Here is a 27080-nt window from a genome sequence, read left to right on the forward strand (position 1 = left end):
ACGACGTGGTACAAATGTCATTACGCAGCCCTCCTGAATCGCTGCAGGCAGAGCTGTCTTTGGCCATTACACCACTGGACCTCGGCCAAGACCAAAACCTCCTATTCCCACCTTAATCTGTGGGAGGGAGGATGGATGGAGAGAGAGGGATCAAGGTGGGAGACGTGGGTGGAATCACATGGAGGGAGAGGGAATCGTGATGAGAGGAAAAAAAAAAAAAAACATAAGCAAAATGTCAACCGAGCATTGAACTGATGAGGAGAGAGTGAGCTGTGCAGAGGGGAGGAAGAGAGGTGGAAACCAAAGGGGAGAAAAACGAGGTTCATAGGGGAACAAGTGAGTGAAGGAAAGAGGCAGAGGGGGGAAACAAGTGTTCACAAGGGAGAACCACGGAGTGAAAGAAGGAGGGATGGACGGAGGAGAGGAGGAATAATGAGAATAGCAGACAAGGGTGTTGACCACAAATCCCTCTGGATAGATCAGAGGTCTCAGCAACACAGCCTGTAAGGATGTCAGGAGAGGGGGGAAATTAAATAAAACGACAGAGTCGAGGAGGGGGAGGCGAGGTGAGGGAAAGGCAAGAGGGAGGGAGGGGGGAGGTCAAGAGGAGAGAGGGGGGGAAAGAGTTTGTGACAAATGAAGAAAGAAAAGCTGAGAGGAAAGGGTGCCATGTGTCATTTGGTTTGTGAGATTTGTGGACTGTACTGTCACACACACACACCAGCATTCAGCTGTCAAACACAGGTTACCTCCCTGAAGTCTGTGTGTGTTTGTCCTTGTGTGATGAAATGAGAGGAGATGGGGGGTTGGGGGGGGTTTACTATTTTATAACTCTATCCACACACACACACGTAGCACGGACATTTGAATAATTCAGCGTGTCTGTGCTGGTCCTGACTGACTGACTGGCCCCGCGGGATCACGACACACACACACACATACACACCTGTTCTTTTCTTTCCCATGAGGTGAACATATTCCTCGTCATGCTCTTTTTCTGTGCTGTAGTTACGCGTTAGACCTGGTTAGACGCCTCGTGACTACAAAACCAGAAGCAAGCTACACGATATTGTGTCCTCCTGCCCTGCACACTATTATTATTCAGCAGAGGAGGTGTGTGTAAATGAAGGAGAAAACAGTATTCACTGCATGTCTATCACCTCTGACCTTCACTGAGGGATGAAAGTAACATTTGAATCGGGAAGATTTCTCTCGCTTTGAGTCGTTCTTATGGTGTCGGTTTGAAGCAACGTCTCCGCTTGTTTGTTCTGGCCTGTGTGTGTGTGAGTGAGAGAGAGAGACATGGAGAAAGAGAGACAGGTGAAAAGTTAAGCATCTGTTCACCTCGGTGTTCCTGGTGTCAGCTTGCCTCGTCTCTTAACACAGGTGGAAACATCGGACCATTAACCAACCTGCACAACACACTCACGCATAATAAGCTGAGCTGGGTTGCGGTGGGTGTCGTCCATTAGCTGATTGTTGCAGAAGCCTTTTAGAAAGAGACTGTTAACAGTGAATTTAGGATGTTGCATATCCCCTTACACAACGTGATCTCACCCCTACCTGTCATATTCTGCAGCTGTTGGGGGGACGACCTTTTGCATAATGTCTTGTAGGGATGTCACAGTGAGGAAATTTCCCCACAGGTTAATAAACCTGAGACTACACCGGTGTTACCGATTACACCGGACATTTTACAAGAAAAGATGACGCTCAATATGTGTAGTGCACTTACTTTGATCTCTAACGTCGGGTGGCTGTGTGTCTGGCCTCTCCGGTCAAGCTTTCGCTGCAGGGCCAACCCATCCTCCGCAAGGCGATTGCCTCGTTATCGTTATGGTTCCCTTTTAGCACGGCGCTGATATGCAAAAAATTAACTAAATGGAAAAAGACGGTGGGGGGCGGTAGGTAAGTAATGTAATCGGTGTATGCCCGAACACCGTGTTACACCAGTAACACAGACTAGCCTAGTATCTTGAGCTTTGAAAAGGTCGCGGTTCGGTTTAGAAAACAAAACTACTTAGTTAGGGTTATAAAGACATCATGGTTTGGCTTAAAATTGGCTTGTAACAGTGAAGTAGCGTCACGTGATAATCAGGAAAAATGACTCAACGTTTGGTTTCACATGGGACACAAACGCAGGTCCCCTGAGTAAAAGTCCTGTGTTTGTTCGTCCCTTCCACCGGCCCTTAGACGACTTCTCACTCTTAATACTATGTCTTTTACTCTGCGTCTAATATTGACGCGGATGTGTTTACATTGGAGTTAGTTGAAAGCCTGGTGCGTCTCATACAGACGCTAAAGAGTGTCTTGTGCGACGGTATAAAGATGCCGAGGGACACTGCCCAAGCGTCGGTATTTGAAGCCCTGGGAGTGAGACCAGGCCTGTCTCTACTGGCTGATTATCACACATTTACAGTTAATAAGTTACACTCATTGCACGTGGTGTGAGTAATCACTCCAATGTGGGTTGATAAGATCAAACAGGGAGTTGAAACTCAGGATAGAGTCACACAGCTGTGTAAAATATGCACTATGTAGAAAAACATATTTAAATGTTGACAGTGGGGTCAGCTCAGCATCGATTCTGAATATTTAAGACTATTTGTTGGTGAGCTCTGATAACAATCATTGCTCGTGTTTTCTTATCATGTTTTCACTTTACTGAGGAGATTGTAAAGCAGCAGTTGTAACAGTGAAAAGGTTTACATCAAGCAGAAGCCGAATTTCAGTAGCTGCTCTGTGTGGTGACCCTGAAGAAAGCTGATAAAAGAAAAATAAATGCACACCAGACGTGTCCATGAACAGCACGCATACAGAAGTACCTACCACACACACACACACACACACCATCACCACTTTAAACAGCTGGTAAAGGACAGTTGCAAGGTTGTACGTTCACACATGCGCACAAAAATCAAAGACTTATATACACATACATAAAAGCACATACGTGTGTGTGTGTGTGTGTGTGTGTGTGTGTGTGTGTGTGTGTCTGGGCACACATTTGCTGAGGAAAAGTTTCAGTGCGCACCGAGGGAAATCAGAAAGCACCCACCAGCCCCCAACTCCTCAGAGTGAGACTTCATAATTACACTTTTACACACCGACACTCCAACACACACACACACACACACACACACACACACACACACATGTAATTACAGTCCGCTGCCACAATCCCATTAAGTCTTTTGGGGCCTTTAGGCATTTTTCCATCATTTAACTGGTCACAGTTTCTGGTATTAAGGCCATTGTAAGGGCAGGAGTTCCCTGCCTGTGACTTTGTGTCGTATACCCAGTGGGTCATGGGTTCAATTCCCAGATGGCCCAGTAGCTCGCTCCTGTTCCAAGTCAGAAACTCCCTTTCATCCATATTTTGTCACCCCTGACGGCTCCTTCTGTTTAATGGATTGGAAACAGGAAGAAAATAGTGAATTAACACACACACACACACATAGAGAAACACACACTCCAAAAACAAAGCGAACATCTATAAATGAGTACCCAAGCAAGTAATTGCGAGGCCTTTGGCTCCGTTGAATGAGGTTTACTGCTCTCTGTAATAAACACACTATGCTGTGTTTTCAGCACTGATGTAACATAATAGAAAGAGTGTTGGAGACACAGAGGGGAAAATAGCCTTTGAGGTTCTCTAATGAAACAAGAGGATATACTTTTTTTCCTTAAATTTACAGCAGTATATCATCATGGCGGCGAGGGAGAGAAAGAGATGTCGAAAAGAAAGACCGAAATGAGGACAGAAAGTGAAATGATAGGGAGAGGAGCAGAAGCCCAGCTGTGTTTTCCTGTGGTGAGCCCAATAGAGACGACACGGAGACATGACACTCTGTCAGATAGACAGAGATGTAAAGTCTCGGTGTCAAGAGACAAAAAGAGTGCTTCTGGCCATGTGCGCTTGCATTCAGCTTCCTTTTTATCTGTATTTGTGTGTGTTTTCAGAGGAAATTACTTTGTGTGTGTGTGGGGTGAGGGATGTAGGAGCTCAGAGAGGGAGTATTGTAAGACAGTGTGTGTGTGTGTGAGACAGTATCATGTTGTGTGTGTCTGTGCATTGAGGGGAGTGTTTTTCTTTGCTCTCTGTGCGAGTAAAGATGATGTTTTCCTGCTTGTGTGTGGTTGAGTCAAGGGGACGTGAGAAGAGGATGCTCTCCCACATACTTACACCCTTGATTTATTACACACTGCATGCCCTGAGACTGTGTGGGTGTGTGTGTGTTTGTGAGTGTGTAAGAAAACCTTTGCACTCATTTCTTTCTTTGTGAACAGAAGCAATATATTCAGTGCGTGTGTGTTTGTGTAGGCTATGTGTGTGCACATAGAAGTCTGTTGTAATTTAACTTGTGTTACACTATTCAAACTGTTGACCATTAAGTTGTATTTGAGTTGTCATGTTACTGTCATGATAACATTTCTGTATATGCACGGGTTAAAGATGCTCAATACAAAATTAAGAGCATTTGTATTGCCTCAACATGGCGATGGCTAGAAGGTAACTTGCAAATTGAGAAATCTGGCAAAAACTTGCAAAAACTCTCACGAGACTCGACCTATGCTAACCTTAACTATTCAAGATCAATGCCTAACCTTAACAATACTGTGAGAGTTTCACAATTTCTGGGTTACCTTCTAGACACCCCGGCCAGCCCGGCTATGTCAACAAAGCACAGAGGGTGCACATGCCATTGTTCCGGCGGCCCATTATTCCGAAACCCCAATAGTCCGAAAAATTTCCTCACACCCCTTTATTCTGAACGGAAGCACAGCTAATTATATGCAAAAGGACGCCATCGGACCTTCCTGGTTGCGATATATTTCTTCCTACCATGGCGAAGGCATGACTGGCAGACATGAGATTGTTTTCTTATCATGTCATTCTCAAAATGTTGAACTGTTTCTTTAAAGGGTTATATTTTCCCTTAGTGGCTAAAATGTGCTAATTAGCACTAAACAACAAGTATGGCCGAGGCTGAAGGGAATATCATGAGTTTGGCAGGTATTTAGTCATAAACCAAAGTATTGGACAAATGCAGATTTTGACATGATGATGGCGCTAGTTGAAATTTTTTAAGGCATTTCCAAAGTTATTACAGTTCATTCGGAGATACATCCAATAGTTGTTGAGAAATTCCACTCAAAAAAAACCTTAAATGTGAACCTCATGGGTGCACTAGAGATGGATTGGGATCACCAAAGCCATTAGGAGACATCATCTGGGAACCGTAAATGTCAACAAAATGTCGAGGCAACATCCATCATGTAGTTGTGTCGCTCACGCTGCCCTCTGCCCTTCCTCTACGGGGTAACAAGGGAAAATCCCTACAGCCATTAACATTCAATCCTGTCTGCTTTTCTCTCTCTATGCAGGTTTTCCACGCCAACGTTGACGCCACAGAGGTGGTTCTCAACCGGATCCCACAGCCTGTTCTGGCCCGCTTCGTACGAATCCGACCTCAGACATGGAAGAACGGCATCGCGCTGCGTTTCGAGCTTTACGGCTGTCAGATTACGGGTAAGTAAAGATAAAGTTCCTTCTTCCGTAGAGTTTCTCAGACTTTTTCCTCCTCATGGGACTCTCTCTTGTGAAAACACGGTAGCGGTCAGACCAGTGATATACCGGCTTTTACAGCAGGTCAGAAGGTGGGTCACAGCAGAAATAACTCCCTCAGAAAACATTTCCTGGAAAAGAACAACAACTAATTTCTATAAACAATTGAGTAATTTATCCATCCATCAATCCTTCCGATGCTTCTATTCATACCTTCCTCTCATCCGTCTTTTCTCATGCCACACAACACACCCACTCTCATGTGCGCTCACACTCTTGCCCTCGCTCTTTCATATACATATCCTCCCTCTCCGTCTCCCACTCACACATCGCATACACACACACACACATACACACACACAAAAAGAGCCACACTCAGTCCTAATAGAATAATACTAGAGTGTGATGTGTGGGTGATAACATCAGAGAGTAACAGGCTCTCAGCTTTCATCTGCAGCCCTGGCAAACAAACACGATTTCAACCAGCATAATCAGCTCAATACTATAAATAGATAAAACTTAATTAGACTGTCTGTGTTTGTGTGTATGTGTGTGTGTGATATAGAAATAAAAGAGAGGGAGTTTCAATCCATTTCAGTGTGTGTGTGTGTGTGTGTGTGTGTGTGTGTGTGTGTGTGTGTGTGTGTGTGTGTGTGTGTGTGTCTGTGTGTGTGTCGGCTCCACTGTATCATTATTGGGTTAGAGCCTCTCTCTGCTGCCATCGTAGTGGCCATTGAGAGGGACAGATATGCTCTTATCTCGGAGGGCTATTTCAGCACCCACACAAATCACAATCACACCACAACAATATGATACTGCCTGTGTGTGAGTCCCTGTGTGGTGTGTGTGTGTTTACGTATGATACAGAGAGAGAGAGCAGGCAAAAGAGGACACATCAGGTATCTTTGCCTGTGTTTTTGTCTACCAACAGCCTATTTTTTTACCCTATTTTAACACCTGAAATTGCATTATATATCACCTTGTTTTCTCACTACACTCTCAGCAGTGAGAACCCATTCTAACACAGCTTTTTGGCCATTCCTGTTTCCCCGTGTATTGCCCATCTCTGCTGCCTTGTAATGTCTCCAATCCATCACCGGGCCTGAGGAAAACACCGACTTTATATGCAAAATGTTGTGACAGTTTCAGGCTTTAGTTGAGAGAGATGACAGAGTGTCACTTTAGAGGTAAGCATGTTGTTGTGCCACACTTTCAGTAAGACATACCTGTAACCCGCAGAGTAAGTTTATACTAAGGCTGTCAAAGTTAACGCTATAATGCAAATTCATTTTAACGCCACTAATTTCTTAAACGCATTAACGCAATCTATCTTTCGGAGGTTGTAGCGGGCTCGGCTTTAAAGCTAGAGTGAAGATACTGGTATCATATGAAACTACAAATCCTAAGGAATCCATTGGTTCCAACTCTGTCGTACTAGCTTGTCACAAAGGAGGCGAAATAATGCTCCAAACTTACGCTATATTTTGGCAAGAAAAAACTGGCAAAGCCATTTTCAAAGGGGTCCCTTGACCTCTGACCTCAAGATATGTGAATGAAAATGGGTTCTATGGGTACCCACGAGTCTCCCCTTTACAGACATGCCCACTTTATGATAATCACATATAGTTTGGGGCAAGTCATAGTCAAGTCAGCACACTGACACACTGACACCTGTTGTTCCCTTTTGGGCTGCAGTTTGCCATGTTATGATTTCAGCATATTATTTTATGCTAAATGCAGTACCTGTGAGGGTTTCTGGACAATATGTGTTCTTGTTTTTTGTTGTTAATTGATTTCAAATAATAAATATGTACATATATTTGCATAAAGCAAGCATATTTGCCCACTCCCATGTTGAGAAACCTGACAAATCTCCCTTTAAGGTACATTTTGAACAGATAAAAAATGTGTGATTAATTTAGAATGAATCACGCTTAACTATGGACAATCATGCAATTAATTGCAATTAAATATTTTAATCGACATCCTTACTTTATACCCAAACATACCCGCTAATAGCTATGCAGTATCATCTCTTTTTCCTCCCCTGCACATATTGACAAGCAGACAGCCGCACACACTGCCAGGGGGGGTGATAATGCTCTACGCAGGCCTATAAAGGCAGATATAAAGCAGTCAGTCAGTGACATGTCATTAACTTAAATCACACTTTTATGTCTCTCTCTCTCTCTACTTTTTCTATCTTTGCCTCTTCAATGTTTTCTCTCCCCTCTCATTCTACTCTCTCCTCTGTCCTTCTATTGCCTTTCGCTGACAGCTTCCATTCCCACTTTTCTCTCTCTCTGCCTCTCATTTTCTCCTCCCTGTCCCTTCCCTTAAATCTTCAACTCTCCGCTCTCCATCCTTCCTCCTTCCTTAATCTCGTTTTATTTTAGCCCTGCAGCACCTATCAATCATTTATTTTTAGCACCTTTATCATTTTTTCTCACCGGGCTTATGCATCGTGCGTGTTTGTAAAGCTATACGTGTGTGAGTGCGGCATATCGGCGGCGAGGTAGAGCTTCAATGGTGTACTTTACAGCTTTTGTAAGACCCTGTTATCAGGTAAAGCACAGTGTGTGTGCGTCCATGTGTGGGCTAAACATCAGAGCATGGTGAAAGTGTGTGAGAGACCTTGTCTATTCAACTTCTATGTGCATGTATGGCTTTGTGTGTATGTATATGTGTGTGTGTGTGTGTGTGTGAGAGCTTTAAGGGCTCTCATGCTGCTGTGTGATATCTAGCTATTTCTGCTCCTGTGATCTCCAGAGATGATATTCTCATCGACTCCCACTGCACTCCAGAGTTAAAAAACCCTGCTGGAGTGCAGCTGCTTAAAAAGATACTGTAGATAGCAAAAACATAAGAAAAACACAATAATAGAATTTTCTTCTGGCTAATCAGTTTTCATGTCTTTTTATAGAGCTTGAGGGAGCTCATGGCTTAGCTGTTGTTGTTTATTGTTGATTCATTATTTACCGTAGTGAGACGCAGACGTCACGGCATTAAACATTCATCTCCACGAAGACCCAAAGAATGTCACCATCAATCAGCGTCACCCTTCACTGTCAATCTGCTCTCCCTCTCTTTATCTTTCTCACCCTCTCTATTCACTTGTTCTCTCCACCTTCCTTCTTTCTATTTGACCTTTTGTCTATCTCTTTATCTCCTCCTTGTCCTTTAACTCTTCTTCCTCACCTTTTATCCTGCCTCTTCACTTCATTCCTCTTCATCCGTTCAAAACCAAAACGATCTCCGTCCAGATGAGAGTTTTAGGGCCGTTTCGGAATTAATCTCCGTCCATACTACCACGCCTGAAAACACATATCACATAACCGTTCACTAGGGGTGTAAGAAAATATCAATACATATAAGTATCGCGATATTATGTGCCTCCTGCGCATGTAAGCAGTAGTGGCATTATAAAATGCAGAGTTTAACTGCACAACAGCTGCTAGCAGAGACAACAAGGTCAGCAATGCTTGTAACTCCTTATCAATGGTGAAATCAATCACTCGCTGATGTTGTTTGTTTTCTTCCGGAAAAAGTTCACATGATTGGGCGTGACAAATCAGGGAAGGACAGGTTATGACTGATAAGACCCAATCAAGAAGTGAACGTGGGTGTCTGCGTCATCGTTTTCAAAGGTCCTCATTTCTGTCCGTCCAGACTAAAATGCAACCCCAGAGATTTAAAACCACAATGGGGTTAACAGAGTTTTCAAACGTCCCCTTTTTAGGGGCTCAAAAATGCCGCCGTAGTGTGGCGCTAGGCATAAACATATTAAAATTAAAACATGTTAGTGTGGATGTATCCTTATTTTATCCCATCATTTTCAAATAGAAATGGTCACTTTGTTTTGCTCCCTTTGTTGTTTTTTTGTCATTATTCACGGCAATAACATATTCTGATGCTTGTTAGACTAAAACACATTTGTCAGTATAATAAACAGCATCCCTTTGATCTGCAGCATGCTCTCATTTAGTTCCTCCATTTGGGAGTTTTCTGGCTCAATTCCCCATGAAGAATCCCCTTTGGACGCTCGGTTAAAGTTATGCATCAACTTCGCAGCAGCAGGAAGGCAAAAAATAATGAAAAGGGTTGATGGAGAGCGGCGGAGTGCAGTGTTTTAACAATTCACGTCGCAATCGCACAAGAGTTTTACTCCCAGATGAGATCAAACAGTGATATTAAATCATTCCTGACCTTGAAGTCACATTCATTCATGAAGAGTTTTTAAGATGTTTAGCAACCTCGTGCAGCTATATAGAGAGCAGAAAATCCAATAGACTTTAGAGGATGATAATAATATGCCCGTTAACTTCCATCACTTCTGACCGTCTCCGAAGCAGCTTTTCGATTCCTACCTTCCTGGCAGCCTCTAATTTCATTTCACATTTTCATTTCACAGACTTAAGATATAAAATCCATCACAGTAAACATCCGGTTATCTTTTTTTGTCAATTTTATTTTATTACTGTTTGGTAATGTAGTTGCATGCAGAGACCATTTAAAAAAAAGTTAATTCAACAAAGCTCCGACATCAACCCTTTTAATGCAAGAAACAGTATGAAGTGACTGAAGTCTTGATATGCTGGACTGATCTTTGAAACACTAAGAGAGAGCAGAGGAAAGTTTCCCAAACTCTGCCTAGCACTGTGTTACTATGCAATGATTGCATTCTTTGCTTTAGAGAGAGATTAGCAGTAACATCAAGTATTCTTATTCCATTCTCTCTCTCTGTGTGTGTCCTGTTCAGATGCTCCCTGCTCAGAGCTACAAGGCATGCTGTCTGGGCTGCTGCCGGACTCCCAGATCTCTGCGTCGTCCATGAGAGACATCCACGGCTCCATGGGGGCCGCCAGACTGGTGGCCAGTCGGTCCGGTTGGTTTCCCAACCCGACACAACCCATAGCTGGAGAAGAGTGGCTGCAGGTACGTCACCTTGTCCTCCTGAGTGATCTTGATGTTTTACAGCACATTACATTTATATGTTCTGCAGAACTGGTTGCTTGTTTTCCATTTAATAAATAGACTGTAGTTGGAGATGAGGGGCTACAGGTGTGGTTCAGCTTTATATATCAGTCAGTCCCTTTTTGACCCTTTTTACACTACAGGATCAAAACATAATGTAACATGTAGCCTTTGTCACTGGTCAAGGCTCTACAGTACAGCAAGGATTGCCTCCTTGCCCGGGGCAAGTAAATTGCCACGTTGGGCTAGTAAATCTAGCAACTCAGTTGTCCGATCGGGGAAGTGTTAAAAAAATAATTAAACACACAGTTTTTTACTGATGTGCCAGAAGATTGCAAAATAGAAAACTGAGAATAACCATATGACAACAATCAAGGATCACATTCATCCAGCCAACTGCAAAACAACAAAGTGTTTCGCACAGTGGTCTCCATTTTGAGCCACCGACTAGCTTGTATTTCTGAACTGACCGAAGGCCTGAAATACAATAGAAATGCAAAAGAAAACACATTTTTCTTAAGCCTGGCAAGTTATTTAAAGTTCTGTAATGGAAAACCAGCATTGACGGACGGTGTAGGCTGTAGGGGAAGTCAGAGTTGTTGCAATAGACAGGGGATCTGGAGAGAGAAGGGCTGCTGTGGTGCAGAGAGCGAGCTAACAGTAATGATTGTGTTTGTGTTGCAGGTGGACCTCGGCGTGCCCAAGATGGTGCGGGGCATTATTACCCAGGGTGCAAGAGGTCTGGAGGGCAGCACCAGCGCCGAGAACAGAGCGTTCGTCAGGAAGTACAAACTGGCGCACAGCTTGACCGGCAAAGAATGGACTCACATCACCGACAGCAAGACCGGGTTTGCTAAGGTAACGGAGGGAGAACCGTGTCTGTCTGACACATACATATGTACCAGCCTCTCTCTGATTGTCTCCGTCAGCTCTCCCTCATTTGTAGTTCATTTATAGCTGTCTTTCAACTCAATCCCTCTTTGCTCTCCTTCTCTTTCTCTCTGCCTTGTCATTTTCAGGAAAAGAAAAATCCATTTAATACAGCCACAGCTCTGATAATAATTCAATTTAATCACCTCACTCCTCATTCTCCCTGCCTCTGTCTTTGCTTCTCTCTCTCTCTGCTTTCCTCTGTGTCTCATCCTCCTGTTCACTCATCCTCTATTTGACTCTCATGGGTGTTAATTAAAAATGTCTTTCCTGCATCAACACTGCTGGCAGTCTAACGCACTGTGAGACAGCCGGGCACTTTAAACTCTGTTCTCCTTTCTGAGACTCTGCCTTAAAACGCTTTAATAGTACTACTTAGTGCCAGGCTTTTCTCTCCTGATGCTAAAATCCTGTTCCCTCTCATCTGCCTGTCTTTTTAAATGAGCATCCTGGGAAATTCATCATACGTTTTTCTTTTAAACTCTAGAAACGGGGAAGACAGAAATATACAATTCAATTAATGAAACCAATATTACAACTTTCACAGCCCACATTTTGAAAGGATTGGTGCGGTTTTCAGCTTGTAATAAATCTTGTGTTTTTGCCAGAGGCTGCTGCATGCCGCCTCAAAAAAATTACTAGAAAATCAAAGGCAACACAGTCTCTGTTGTTATTTTTATGACACATGTCATACTGTGCTTGGAAACAATGCTGATTAGTAGTGTTATATGACGTTGGAGAGACAGGCTCACGATTTCGCTGTTGTTTTTCAGTGAGACGTGAACGGTAAAATGACAAATTTAACCACCTCTGCAGCGTCGTTCTCCATTGTTTCAGGATACTCATCCTCAATGCTGTCTTCACCACTGAACCATGTTTCAGTGCACCCACTCTGACAGATGCCACGTATATCAAACAAACGCGGAGTAAAGCTTATCACTCATCACGTTGTATCTTAGGCACGTCTCAGACAGCTTTGGCTTTAAGACAAACTCTAGGACAAGCAGTGAGACTTGTAACACGTTTCCTTTAAATCACAGCAGGATCTGACTGAGCTGAGCTACAGTCAAAAAAAAAAGCAGCTGTCATCAGTGGAGCATTGAGTGAATTGAACTTACGAATGTCAGAATTGACAGGAAAACATCTTTTATATGGAGGGAAAATGTTTTTATCCTTACTCTTATAAAAACAGAAAAGCACTCTCTAATCTCTAAACACTAATAACATCACTATCAACATGCCTCTGCCTCCCTCCTGTTAGATTTTCGAGGGGAACGGCCACTACGATACTCCAGAGGTGCGGCGGTTCGAGGAGATAGTGGCCCAGTACATCAGAGTGTTTCCGGAGAGGTGGTCCCCCGCTGGGATCGGCATGAGGATGGAGGTCCTCGGCTGCGACCTGCCTGGTAAGAAAACCCAAGATAACAGGAGGCTGCACACACTTTCAGAGAGAAACATACACATGCAACACACACTGTCATGTACACAGATGATCTTGCAGGAATAGGTACGTTTGTGCAAACGGATAAATACTAGGGCTGTCAATCGATTAAAATATTTAATCATGATTAATTGCAAATTAATTGCACATTTGTTATCTGTTCAAAATGTACAATAAAAGGGAGATTTGTCAAGTATTTAATACTCTTATCAACATGGGAGTGGGCAGATATGCTTGTTTTATGCAAATGTATGTGTATATTTATTATTGGAAATCAATTAACAACACAAAACAATAACAAATATTGTCCAGAAACCCTCACAGGTACTGCATTTAACATAAAAAAATATGCTCAAATCATAACATGGCAAACTGCAGCCCAACAGGCAACAACATCAGTGTGTCAGTGTGCTGACTTGACTCTGACTTGCCCCAAACTGCATGTGATTATCATAAAGTGGGCATGTCTGTAAAGGGGAGACTCGTGGGTACCCATAGAACCCATTTTCATTCACATATCTTGAGGTCAGAGGTCAAGGGACCCCTTTGAAAATGGCCATGACAGTTGATGGTTGGTACCAATAGATTCCGTAGGTTTTCTAGTTTCATATGACGTCACTCTAGATTAAAACTGAGCGTGCTACAACCTCCGAAAGATTGTTAATGCATTAAAAAAATTAGTGGCGTTAAAACCAATTTGCATTAACATATTATTATCGCATGTTATAACTTTGACAGCCCTAATAAATACATAAACACACTAATTCACAGTATCAATCCCACACATAAAATACCACACAGCCTTGAAAAAGTACAATTAAGACAAATTATCTGCCAACTGTGATCAACAGCAAATGTTTTCCCAAATCATACATATATCATCACAATTATTATGATACTTCTGCATATATGTATCTTACATGATCCATAAACATAATCACAAACAAAACATTAGTGACTTAAACGTGCTGCGTTAATAACATCATTAATCTCTTTGACATCTGTAATTAGTGTTGCATGGTTGGATGTGTGTTCATGAGGATTTGGAACGTGTGTGTGTGTGCTTTCTTTTGTCTTGTAATACTGCATTGTGTGTCTTTGTGTATGTCTGTCTGTAGGGTATGGTACATGTAGTGTATACATAGTGTGTGTGTGTGCGTATACATTCTTGTGTGCATCCTGCATAGTGGTTGAAGTTAATCATGTTGCTCTATAGGAGGTATTGCAGCATGTCTGGACAGGGATTAACATGTCTAGGTCATGGGATTTATAGTGGCCAGCTGTGTAGTTTCTCTATATTGTGTTCTCAGCCTATTATGTTAATAACATGTACTGTAGCGAGTGTCTAGTGAAGGATTAGGTGCACTGCACGGTCTGCTGAATTTTGGTTTTCACAATCAATACATGATCAACTCAGGTATTTGTGTAAAGCGTTGTTCATAAAGAGTGATAATTTAGTGTAAAGAGTGAGGAATGCAGACCCGTTAGTCTATATGTTTCTTTATTGAGCTGTGTGAGTATTATTTATTACAATAGGTTACTGTTGTATGGAGCTTGTTAGCTGCAAGCAAATTATTCTCAGCTGCACAATAACTTCAATAATAAAGCAGGCCATTGTACAAATCCCCCCACATTTATTACTTAACTTGAGCAATAATGATGTGCTGCATAAAGTCGGCAGCAATATATTATTCTTAATGTCCTATGTTATGAAGAAATCAGAGCCCAGACACAGTCTCAATAATGATAAAGCTAAAAACAGTAACTGTACTCTATTCAAATGTTTTCTCAACCAGACCTCCATCCTTAGTTGGAAATGGCTCGTTAAACACGCTACTGTTATGGCCTCCTCTCCTCTCCTTTCCCTTTCTCCTCTCCTCTCCTCTCTCTTCCTCTCCCCTCCTCGCTCTTCCTCTCCTCTCCTCTTCTACTCTCCTCTCCTCTTCTCCTTCATGTGCCATCAGATCTTTCTGCTTTAGTCAGGTTGTGACATTTGAGAGGTGAAGACAAGAACAGGAAATGACACGTACCTGTTCCCAGTGGACGTGAAGTGGGCTGTTGGCTGCGACTGATGGTCTGCTGCTCGAATTCTGTGTTTCTCAACCTGTGCGTGCGTGCGTGCGTGCGTGCGTGCGTGCGTGCGTGCGTGCGTGCGTGCGTGCGTGCGTGAGCAAGAGCCCAAAGGGAACTATAAATCCTAGATGTGTCAGGACTGGCCAAGAGGTTGGTGATGATGTGGAGCGAAGGGACATCCTCATCCTCAGGTTCTAACTGGTTACCATGACTACATTAGAATTAGAATTCAGACACGACACAGATATAACACCAATAAAAAAAAATGATTTAATCAACACTTTGTCCAGGGAAGAATTTTACTTTGTAGTAGTTAGTACTATGATAACCATGAGATAGCATGTAGGATCATTATAACAAATCCAATAGAAAGATAAAGCTCTCAGTGGAAAAACTGAAAATCTAAGTACAACTTTTAGCAACATGTTTCATCCATTCATCATTTATTGTGGAATTATGGCTTTAGTTGAGAGCAGGCCTACTGTATTATATGCAATTATAGCCCATTTATTTTTACTCTATTTTACAGTTTGTCCAATTAAACTTTATGGTCTCAAACTTAGCTTCAATTTCATTCCTCATCCAGTTAACAGCGTCCTAATGTGAGGACATAATAGATGGAATGTTTAGATGTTTTTTTTTCCTGGTAGATTTGTCCCCTTTTTTTTATGTCAGTCGACTGTTAAGTGTAAAATCAGGCGGGCCTCGTACACCATTCGTAGCTCTACCTACAAAAAGTAATACACTGTAATTCCTGTATATCCCGCAAAATCAATTTGTGTGTAATTCACATAATCGTGAACAAGGAAATATAAAAAGCAGCAAACGCCGCGTAAGAGGTCAGGGGGGATGGGTAGGTAAAAAAAGCACCAGATTTCAACGTCAAGTCAACTTTGATTTATTTGTCACGTAACTTCCATACTTAAGTTACACCACTTCCAGAGTTATTTTAAGCCACACCACTTTTCCTAAACGTAAGTAGTTTTGTTGCCTAAACCTAAGGAAGTTGTTGTTTGCTGTGAAGACAGAAGTTTATCTTGAAAAGACTGTATGCGTGTAACGAGTGGAAATGGACACGTGTTGCTGGACATTCGTAAGAAAATGAACAAAAAAGGAGAAATTACTTTTTCGTAAGATATCATACGAACCGTTGTATGAGAATACGTCGGTAAAATTTGCATGTGCTGATATAAAAAGGCACAACGAAGTAACAGTGAAACCTTGACATAAAAAAATCAGGGCTCACAAATGAACTGATTGTATAGCTTGTAGAAGTTATATATCATGAATGGCAGCAAATGATTTCTTTGTAATGGAGATAAATGCGTCCTAAATGTCCAATCATGCTGACTGCGACCTCTGTGATTGCACCGGCCATGTTTCATCCTGCCCATAGACATCGCTTGTTATTGCTGCCTAATGACATCATGCACATCATATCTGCAGCCATCATCTCCAGCGATCACAGCGCGGATCAACCTCTCGGCTATTGCAGGTTCAGTGATTGTCTGCCGGTCTGTCTGTCTCTGTCTGCACGCCAGATGTTTGCCTTCTGGATGTAATCCGTGCAGTTCAGTCCCACTTTACACCACGGCAAACTGCTCTTGCTGCCGCCCCTAAACGCCGCAGACAATCACACACAAAGATAACGCTGCATCTTAGTGGCTTAGAGCGAGTTGATTTAGTGAAATTTCACTTTGTCTGGTTTTTAATTGTCTCCACGCTCAGTGACGTTAGGATGATAACACTGAACAGCACATGATCTCACCAATCGTTCAGCCGCAATCATTTACATGAAAACAATAAAAACAGAAAAACACATCTGAATGAAGACAAAATAGGCTTTGTTTCTCTTCTCGCTTGTGTGTGAGTGTGTGCTTGCAAGTTGTACCGGGAGATAAAATATTCAACAGAGTGCATCAGCTTCAGTCCACTGAACCCAGCTGTTTACACATAAGTCACAAGCACACAAAAAACGGACACACATTCAACTCTAGTGGTCCTCTCCTCCACACACACATGGCTACAGATAGGAAGTAAGATATAAAGTCATACAGGAAAAGGTCTAACAGCACCTTTCCATCTCCGTTCTATGAGGAGAAATCCTGCAACGTCGTCTTCCTTCCTCTATCTACTGTAATACTTTCCATTTCTCTAAACAGGCAGCATTCAAAATGATTCAAGCACTGATTTTTTCTTTTCACCAAACCTGATACTCATATTAGGTTCGCCCTTCCTCCCTTTTAAAAAACAGAATTGTAGGAGTTCCCTTCAGCGTACGCGTCGAGCCACAACCCCGCCTGTCTCAGTGCTGCTCGGAATGTGAAGGAGTGAATTAATGAATAAATAAAATATCAGTGTAAAGCTATCACATGTTCACGGACACACTCACAAACACACACACAGGCCAGTCTGCAGTGGATGCAGCAATCAGAGTGGCCTTTCCATTATTCAGTAGTTTGTTTCAGCCCTCTCTTCCCTGACATAAATAACAAACCTCGACCTGTTTAAAATGTTTGACATCATATAATTTACACTCATATTTACCGCTCCAAATTGGCAATCTACCGTCATACATCATTTACTGGAAATAAGAACACAAGCATCCTCTCATTTACGATTTCCAAAAGTATATTGTGTACAGTATATGTGTGTATAGACAGCATGCTGTTTTGCTTAACAGACTAGTGTTCATTGTTCAAAAGTAGAGACGAAGCCAATCTGATACGAGGCCAATCACAAACCTCATATCCTCTAAACATCAGCTTTAACAAACTCACAAAGAAATTGCTTTTCCATCACTGCCCCTGTATTGTTTTCGTATTTAAAACGAAGCGCATTGACCTGGCTTCAGGGCTGTAAAACAATTTCCTCACACGGGGAGAGACAATCTCAGTCAGCACCCAATTACAATGAAGAAATCCGAAATTACGGATTTCGGGGTTCTTAGGGGGGGCACACAATGATGTAGTTTAGCATGTCATTATGTGATGTGCAAAAAAACGGAAACAAAAGCCAGAATATTATTGCAGGACTCATTCTGATCATTCACGCTAGGTACGGAGGCAACATGTAATTTAGGTCCTGTAACCCCTGACTATTGGATGTGAGCTGGAAGCTGCTAAGCTGCCAGTTTTGTTCATGTTTTAAATGACTGAGCTATCAGAACATCTGCTATGCTCTCATCTCTTTCACTCCACACCTAGTTGTTGGCAGGCAGGCACATATGTACACACATACACACACACACCACCTGTTTGGCAAAAAGACAAAGGTTTGTTGGTAGTTGTGTAAATACAAGCTTTGGTTTTCATCTCCATTGTAAACTGCAGTGTCATGGGTGGGGCACTGGGGGTAAATAACAGAGAGACACTGAAATACACAGACAGAGAGAGAGAGAGAGCAGCTTTGTGTCCGGTGTCTCAGAGTGGCTTCATTCATCTGCTGCCGTTGTTGCTATTTCGATCCTCACTTGTCACAAAATGCAGATTCATACCTCCAACAACATCACAATGATCAGCCCAATAGGGGTTCTACATTTGGTAGTCTCCGAGACTGTATACAAGAAGTGGACATAGTCACTGTGACGTCACACATTGGTTTGTGGACTGCCATTTTGAAGCCTTGAGTTCTGAATTTTCGCCGCCGTCGTCATCGTCTTGGTTTTCTGCAACCAGAAGTGACACGAGAGGGTGGAGCTGAGCACAACCGAACGCTGAATAAGACATTTTTAGGCGACCAAAATTATACAATTAACTGTCATGACCTCTCGGTTCTGAAAAGTTCGGGGATTTGTCCCTGTTTTCGTCTTAAAACTTTAACCCTTTCACAGTGTGTTTTCTGTTCATGTCGTATGATATCGTACGAAAAATTATTCCTCATTTTTTTAGTGTTTTCCTACAAATGTCCAGCATCAATTTCCACTCTAGTCTTTTCAAAATAAACTTCCTTCTTCACAGGAAACAACTTCATTAGGTATAGGCAAGAAAACTACTTAGTTAAGTTTAGGAAAGATCGTAGTTAAGTTGCGCCACACCGGAAGTGGTTATACGACCCTGGAAGTGGCGTAACTTAAAAGTCTGGTGTTTTTTTATCCACCCCGACTTCCTCTCTACACAGAGTTCGCCGCTCTTTATACTTCCTTGTTCATAATTACATGGATTACATCCGAATTGATTTAGTGAGGTGGGATTAATACGAATTAGAGTGCATTTACTTTTCGTAGGTATAGCTACAGTGTATGAGAACAGCCTGCCTGATGGCTTGTTTCCGTCGCTTTTCACTAGAAGATTTGGCGTGTGAAGTTGGGCCGGTTATAGCAAAGAAGTAGTTGTGCCCAGTGACTGGCAGTGTGTCAGTTTGAATCTTTGGATGTTCTGGGGAAATACCTCAACAAAACAGACAGCAGCCGGTCCTGAAAAAGAGATGGTTGTCCGTGACAAATCCCAGTGGGAATGTAGATTTTTATGAATGTTGTTTGAAAAGTACTGGGTCAAATTCCCATGTAGGAAGGTTAAAATAGTAGTGAGTTTATAACTTACGTTGTAATATGCAGAGCGAATGATAGCCAGGAACCTTCACTGTGTCTGACTTTCACGTGTTGATGATGTTGGATCTGGAAAACACTCACACACGTTCTTAACTACAGCAGCACCCAGGAGGGAACGTTGTTTAGACGTCTTATTCTCGAACATTCTGGAGGTGTTCCGCTGTTCCAGGTTTCCAGCCAGTCGTTCAGGTTTAGCCAAGTGTGTGTTTGTGTGTGTGTGTGTGTGTGTGTGTGTGTGTGTGTGTGTGTGTGTGTGTGTGTGTGTGTGTGTGTGTGTGTGTGTGTGTGTGTGTGTGTGTGTGTGTGTGTGTGTGTGTGTGTGTGTGTGTGTGTTGTCCTTGTCCAACATTGCTGATCGCTTTCACATGTGAGCCGTGGCTCCAGTCCAGATACGTTCATGTGATCAGTGGGATGTGTCCTCACTTACACCCACTCCTCCTGCTCCTCCTGCTCCTCCTGCTCCTCTGCTCCTCCTTCTCATGTCTTGTCTCAGATATTACAGTAGTGTGATTATAAAAACACTACATTTACCAATAATGACAACAGTCGGATTGCAAAATATTTTTTTTAAAGTATTGAATACATTCATCTTTTTGTTTAGAAGTATGCTGTACTATAAATGGGGGGCATTTTAGTTATGGGATTATACATCCAAGCAGATATGTTTATACTGGTAATACTATTTAAAGGGCAAGCAATGGGTAGACCTATTGTTAAAGTCTGGGTAAAGCACATATAAATATGTTCTGAGTTTGTCACACCACAGAAAGAAATGTGTTATTAACCTCCCAGCCAAATGTGAATGATTAAAAATATCAGCAAGTACATACAATTAGGTTTAAAAATTGAGAAAAATTGTGAAAACATGTTGAAAACGTTGTGAAACGCTGGTGGTGTGTCCACTGAAGGCACTAAAACCACGCCCAATTGCGGGTGAGGGTTGATTACATATGCACTGTTACAGTATATACAGTACGTGTTGCCCATCCCACCGCTTTGTGCTACTTTTGCAGAATGTTAACATGCATGCTCTATGGGAAGAGCATAGATTAAAAAAATGAATAAATAAATGTAAAGCCTGCAACTGATTCCATTATTTCAGTTCATAAAGTCACAGATGTGACCCTCCTCGTTTATATCAACACATACAGTATAAACACATTGGCTAAAATGGAAAATAATGTTAGAGAGGGAGGTAAAGTGTGCAAATGTGTGTGGCTTCTGCACTCCGTCTCCGCCCCTTTGACTCCCTCCCCATCAGAAGAATTTAATCACGTCTTCTGCCAAGGCTCCTGTAACAACCCCACCACCACCACCACCACACACACTCCACCTCTCCTATGTCTTCACCTACCCTTCTCCCCCTGACCTCATTACACTCATGGATTTGTTTACCTCTCTTCTTCCTGCTCTCGCTGTTCCCACACTGTTTCTACAGACCCACCTACTTTTGTTTTATCCCTCACCTGTCCCAGCCTTTCAAATTCAAGTCAAAACAAACCTGTTGCCAGCGCTGTCTTTGCTTTATCGTCTTTGAAAGCTAAAATTCTCCCACAAACAGTAAATGTTTCACGACCCCAGAGTCGAGCCAAACCACAGATCTAGTATTGTACGGTTTCCAAACACATTGCTGTACAAATGGAAACCGTTTTTAAAATCTTATTTCCTGTTTGGAGTTTTCCCAGGACACCAACAGTATGTTCTCATGTGGTTGTCGAGGACAAAGCGCTGGGGTTACAAGCTCGGCAGCACTGCTCCTGACTTCCAACAAACACAATAGGACATACAGACAAAAGCCGTGTTTCAACTGCATTGTACAGCTCTGCTCGACTCGACTCACTTTTGGTCCTTTGCTCTATGCAATGTAGGCGGGATTCTCAGGTGATCGGCGTAGCGATGGTGCTTGAAACAGCACTTTCTGAATTATTTCAATGGCAACCAAACACTGTACAGCGTAGCGTATGTAAAGTGTCCGGCGTAGTTTTGCAACCTGCCTTTTTTTTTTTTAAATCTGTGTAGCATGAATTAAAGATTGTGGTCGCTATTGACGATTCCCTCTGACCAATCAGTGGTCTGCAGTGTTTTAACTCCACCTTCTAGTATCGGCTCAGCTCGCTTGGAACCTCGACTGAGGTGGTACCAAGAATGGATTGGTTCTATTGGTTCCATCAACAACTTTTGCTAATAGAAACGCAAAAATAACAGTTCTAATGTGTAACGAACTGAACTGAACTGGACTGGACTGCTTGGTGGAGACGTGCCAAAAGATGTTCCAGTGTCGAGTGCTTGAAAGTCAAGCACACACCCAAAGAAGTTCTGAAGTTATTTTAAACCATAAACAATCACATCAGGAGGACAGTACAGTTTATCACTTCTTTCTCTTCCTTCTTGAGACATCACACATGGAAACACTCAGGATTGGGCACTGGTTCTTTGTGGGTGCATGTGTGTTTATGTGTGTCTGCATGCAAAGAAATGCTTGTGTTTTTCAAAGACAAATATTTAGGTTTGGCTCACCACTTCTTTGCAGTATTTCCCAGATATGCCTGCCTCCTTTTCTCTATTGCCTCATCTATCTATTTATCCATCCATCTATCCGTCCCTTGCTAGAGTTTTGATAGCTTATGCAAAAATGCAACTGTAGGATCATAGATCTACTGCGGTTACCTCCTCTTAAATTTTGGTTGACAGTCCACACAGACCAGCAGTAGAGAATAAATCTCTATGTTATTAATATGTTCTGATGTTGGTTAACTTCTGTGATGGTTAAAACCACAGGGGTAATATAGGCATATATTTTCAATGTTGTTGAAGTGTGTAGGATCTGGCAGCATCTAGGTGAGGTTGCAGATTGTAACCAACTGAAACTTCCCACTCCGTATGTAGATATAAATAGCTCATTCTCATACTACGGTTCATATGATATCTTACGAAAAACGTATTCCTCCTTTTTCGTTAATTTTCCTACGAATGTCCAGCAACACTTGTCAATTTCGGCACATTACATGCACAGTCTTTTCAAAATAAACTTCCATCATCACAGGAAACAACTTCCTTAGGTTTAGGCAATAAAGTTACTTAGTTAGGTTTAGGAAAAGATTGTGGTTTGGCTTAAAATATCTCGGCTTTTGCCGCTCTTCATACTTCCTGGTTCATGATTAATTACACACAAATTGATTTGGTAGGACATACGTGAAATTACAGTGCATTATTTTTCGTAGGTATAGATACGAACAGTGTATGAGAACAGTCTGAACAAAAACACAGCAACTCTTATCCCCCTAATAGTTGCACATTGTTCCTTTAAGTGGGTCTTGGACCCCCTTGAAAACGAGATGATACATCTCAAGTTTATGCAGATACAAAAGATTTGATTTGATGATCAGAGAAACACACAAATGTACAAACAGTCTGTCGATCTACCTGTAATTTAATACGGCCAAAAAGTACTGATTGGGCCTTGGAAATTGTTTAAACCATATCCTTGTTAACGTATTTCTGCTTGGTGATCTAGAAAGCTGTCTTTCTTTTCTCCAGAGCAGTTAATGGCATACTTAGCTTAATGGCTTTTGCCACACTTAAACTCATTTCCTTTGTAGCCGACTACTGTTCACAGATGTAGTTAGCCATTCATTGCCAGCAGCTTCTTTTTATCATCCCAGTTGTTGTCGCACTTAGCTTCACACTTAAGGCTACAATTGCAGTCTCATACCTTGTGGTGCTTTGTTGCACATTGGACTAATGAGCAATTCACTGTCTGTAGTCTCCTGACATAAAGAGCTACTTTGCTTCTAGTGTCTCAGCTGTGTAGCGCACGGCTCTGCTGTAAGCTCTATTATTGGTGGCTTTTTAACTACAGTCATGTGCTCGGTCTTATACCACCTATACAATTTACTGGGTTCTCCTTCTCCGTCTACCCGGCATTAAAACTTGTGGTCCAGTGCAGCACTTACCGTAAAACCAGATATTATTGGTAGCTTGCTGTACAATGGGCTAATTAGGCATTTAGTCTCGAAAGAGTTTCCTGCTGTAAAGAACTCATTTTCCCGCCCACTCATCTACAGAAGAGGGAGCCGTAATCAGTCCGGCACTTTAAGCTACACATAAATCAAACCTGCACTTTTGGATTTTAAGTACAGTTTCTGATTTGCCATTCAGATCACTGGCAAAGATTTTCATGCTTTCCACCATTGCGTCTCATTTGATGTCATGCTTTAACATTTAACAGCCTCATTCTTGGTGGTGCCATAACTCAAATTTTGCATACTACTGTAGTTTCCAAGTTTCCTTTCACTAAGAACTCATTTTCCTTCCAAATGTATACACTTCTTGCATTGCATTGCACATTTTTTATCTGTTCAAAATATACCTTAAAGGAAGATTTGTCAAGTATTTAATACTCTTATCAACATGGGAGTGGACAAATATGCTTGCTTTATGCAAATGTATGTATATATTTATTATTGGAAATCAATTAACAACACAAAACAATGACAAATATTGTCTAGAAACCCTCCCAGGTACTGCATTTAACATACAAAAATATGCTCAAATCATAACATGGCAAACTGCAGCCCAACAACAGCTGTCAGTGTGCTGACTTGACTATGTCTTGCCCCAAACTGCATGTGATTATCATCATTTTTAGAAAATAACAAATTTCTACTGCATGCAAAACACTGTATGGTTTTTGCCCCAAACTGCATGTGATTATTATAAAGTGGGCATGTCTGTAGAGGGGAGACTCGTGGGTACCCATAGAACCCATTTTCATTCACATATCTTGAGGTCAGAGGTCAAGGGACCCCTTTGAAAATGGCCATACCAGTTTTTACTCACCAAAATTTAGTGTAAGTTTGGAGCGTTATTTACCCTCCTTCACAACAAGCTAGTATAACATGGTTGGTACGAATCGATTCCTTAAGTTTATTAGTTTCATATGATGCCTGTATCTTCACTCCAGCATTAAAACTGAGCCCGCTACAACCTAAAAATTGCAAGTTGTGTTAACGCGTTAAAGAAATTAGTGGCGTTAAAACAAAATTGCGTCTGCCTTTGACAGCCCTAATAAAAATATGACTGTTTCTCACATTTGGATGAAAAGTGCATTAATGTTTCTAGCAAGTATATCCTGCTTTATACAGTATGGTGCTGCTGGATACAGCTTGAAAATGACTCTTTAAAAGGAAATTCTACTGACATTAAATAGATACATACAGCAGACATGTTAGACACTGGCAACATATCTAACAGTCATTCACTATAAGTGGAGGTCCTGTTGTAAAGAAGCCATTTTTCCAGCTGTGCGTCTGACATTCAGTCAGTCAGTCAATCACATACTGTAGTCATTAAGTAAAGGAAACCCCTACCACACACACACCCACCATGTCACCAAGAATTCAAGTAGGGACGACATTCTCTCTTCCTCACACACACACACACACACACACTGTGTCAGTAGTCATTATTTAGGCTGACAGAGGTAGATTTATACCCAGAGCTCTTTCCATAATTGAACAGTTTTTCGTCTCTCTGTTTCCGCCTCGCCCTGCTCAGTCAGCAGCTTTACAATGAGCCCTTGGGCCTATGACAGTGTGTGTGTGTGTGTGTGGTAAAGTGTGTGCGGTTAACTGAACCAAACACCTTCTGTTTCTCAGTTTGAGGTGTGTGTGTGTGTGTGTGAGAGAGAAAGAGATGGAGAGTCATGGCAGGTTGCTGTAACTCAGCGGTGTTCGGGATGACCTGCCTGCAGAATACAGATGTAAAGATTGGTGTTTCTTTTACATCCCAGTTTAAATCCTGATGTTTAAAACATGACTGTGGCTGCGTTATCATCCTCACTTTTCCCACACAAGTGACTAAACACACTTCGGCCTTGCAAGAGTCTGTTAGTCAAAGAGATAAAAGAAAACTTACCTGTAAAAGGAAGTTGAAAAATATAAAAGCTGAAAAGTTTATAATTGATGGAGTCTGTATGTGTGTTTGTCCTTCGACTTTCTCAACAACCGTTCATTCGATAACTTTCACACTTGGCGGGTGTATTGCTGAGGCCCCAAGGAAGTGCAGTGTCAGGCATGAAGTTTTTTGGAAGAGCGCTTCTTGAAATAGCTGCAAGCAGCAATACTGAAGGCCAAGCAATCGGCCGAACTGGCACTGCACTAGTTGCATAATAACTACAGTAACAAATGAGTTTAATTATAAACTAATGTATTATTTTACTGACCTTTACAGTAGCCACTGAGAAGGGCCCTGATGGATAGGAATAAGAGGGGCGAAGGAAGATGATGGAGAGGATGAGGGCAGGGAGAGGAGACGACAGACATGGAGCAAAATTGGATTAGACGGGTGGAGAGGTGATGGAGCTAGAAATGGGATGCTGACAGGAGCGGTGTGTGGTCACTAATTAGGAAAATGGTGGTGAGAGGTTGAAAGGGTTGTGTTCCCATCTCCATGTCGCTCTCTCTATGTGTCTCTTTCCCCTCTCTCATCTCCATCCCTCCCTCTCTCCTCCATATGGGGGGCTAATTACAGTGGTAAAGGGCACCAAATTAAAACAGCTTAATGTCAGCAGCTGGGAGCTACTTATCCAATGCTGATATCTAATTCTGCGTATGAATATGTGTGTGTGTATGTGTGTGTTGGGTTAGCGATATGAAGCCACTCTGTTTGGGCTTACATAATAATCCTGCATACTTTCACTGTGAGCAGACTGTGCTAACAACTCAATAAAGTTATGCACATACACAATACACATTAGAGCTGCAGTGAACTCCAAGCTATTAGCAAAGGTGAAGAGTTCACAGTAAACAACACACACACATGCATGCAGATCACCGAGGGAGTCAGTCGTGGAAACATCCAGAACAACCAAGCGAGCAGTAAATCAACAGTGGTCTCAGATTTACTGCGCTGGTGGTTAGAACCGACGTAAAATAACACCAGAGACAGAGTTACAGCCGAGAGAGAGAGAGAGAGAGAGAGAGGAGCGCTGAGAGGTTGAGAGAGCGTAAGAAAAAAGAGCGAAAGAAAGAGACGCAATCTTAACAAAGAGAGAGAAAGATCTGTGAAGCAGAGGACAAGTGGAAATCAAAATATACCCGAAGGAGAGATGACAGACAGAGAGCGAGAGAGTTATGGGGAAGAAAATTGTGGTTGTGGTGAAACAGAAACAACAGTAGATAGGGTTTCGCTTCTACGCCGGAGAGGTAGAGCGAAAGAGAGATCGAGTTTGTGTATGTGTGAGTAGAAAGAGCTTTTTGTGGTGTTGATGGTGGTTTTGCACAGCAGAACTGAAAGTGGTCAGATTTATTGTGACAAATGAAAGAGAGAAGAGAGACGGGAGGGAGGGGATGTGCGGAGCTGAATGACAGATGTAGTTGGGAGGAAAGAAAAATGAAAGACAGACCGTGAAGTGAACGGCAGAAAATGAGAGAGAAAGAAGTCATTTCTAAGAATAATTTGGCGAGAGGTTTGTGGCTTCAGCCTTGTGCCACACAAGCCTGCCAATCTTCTGTTCCCTGACGTCAACATATAGACTTACTTAC

At 42.2% G+C, this 27080-nt stretch overlaps 1 protein-coding gene across 2 annotated transcripts in view; it reads left to right on the forward strand.

Annotated features, from left to right (window-relative positions):
* Positions 1–27080, forward strand: part of LOC141781718 (neuropilin-2-like) — a 119812-nt gene that overhangs the window by 60226 nt on the left and 32506 nt on the right. For both annotated transcript variants that reach the window (XM_074657508.1, XM_074657507.1), the window contains exons 8-11: positions 5389–5533; positions 10329–10504; positions 11228–11401; positions 12735–12879. In XM_074657508.1, coding sequence (XP_074513609.1) covers positions 5389–5533; positions 10329–10504; positions 11228–11401; positions 12735–12879 — 640 coding nt within the window. The remainder of the gene's footprint in view (positions 1–5388; positions 5534–10328; positions 10505–11227; positions 11402–12734; positions 12880–27080) is intronic.

Source organism: Sebastes fasciatus, chromosome 14 (genome assembly GCF_043250625.1).
Source record: "Sebastes fasciatus isolate fSebFas1 chromosome 14, fSebFas1.pri, whole genome shotgun sequence".
NCBI classification, from domain to species: domain Eukaryota; kingdom Metazoa; phylum Chordata; class Actinopteri; order Perciformes; family Sebastidae; genus Sebastes; species Sebastes fasciatus.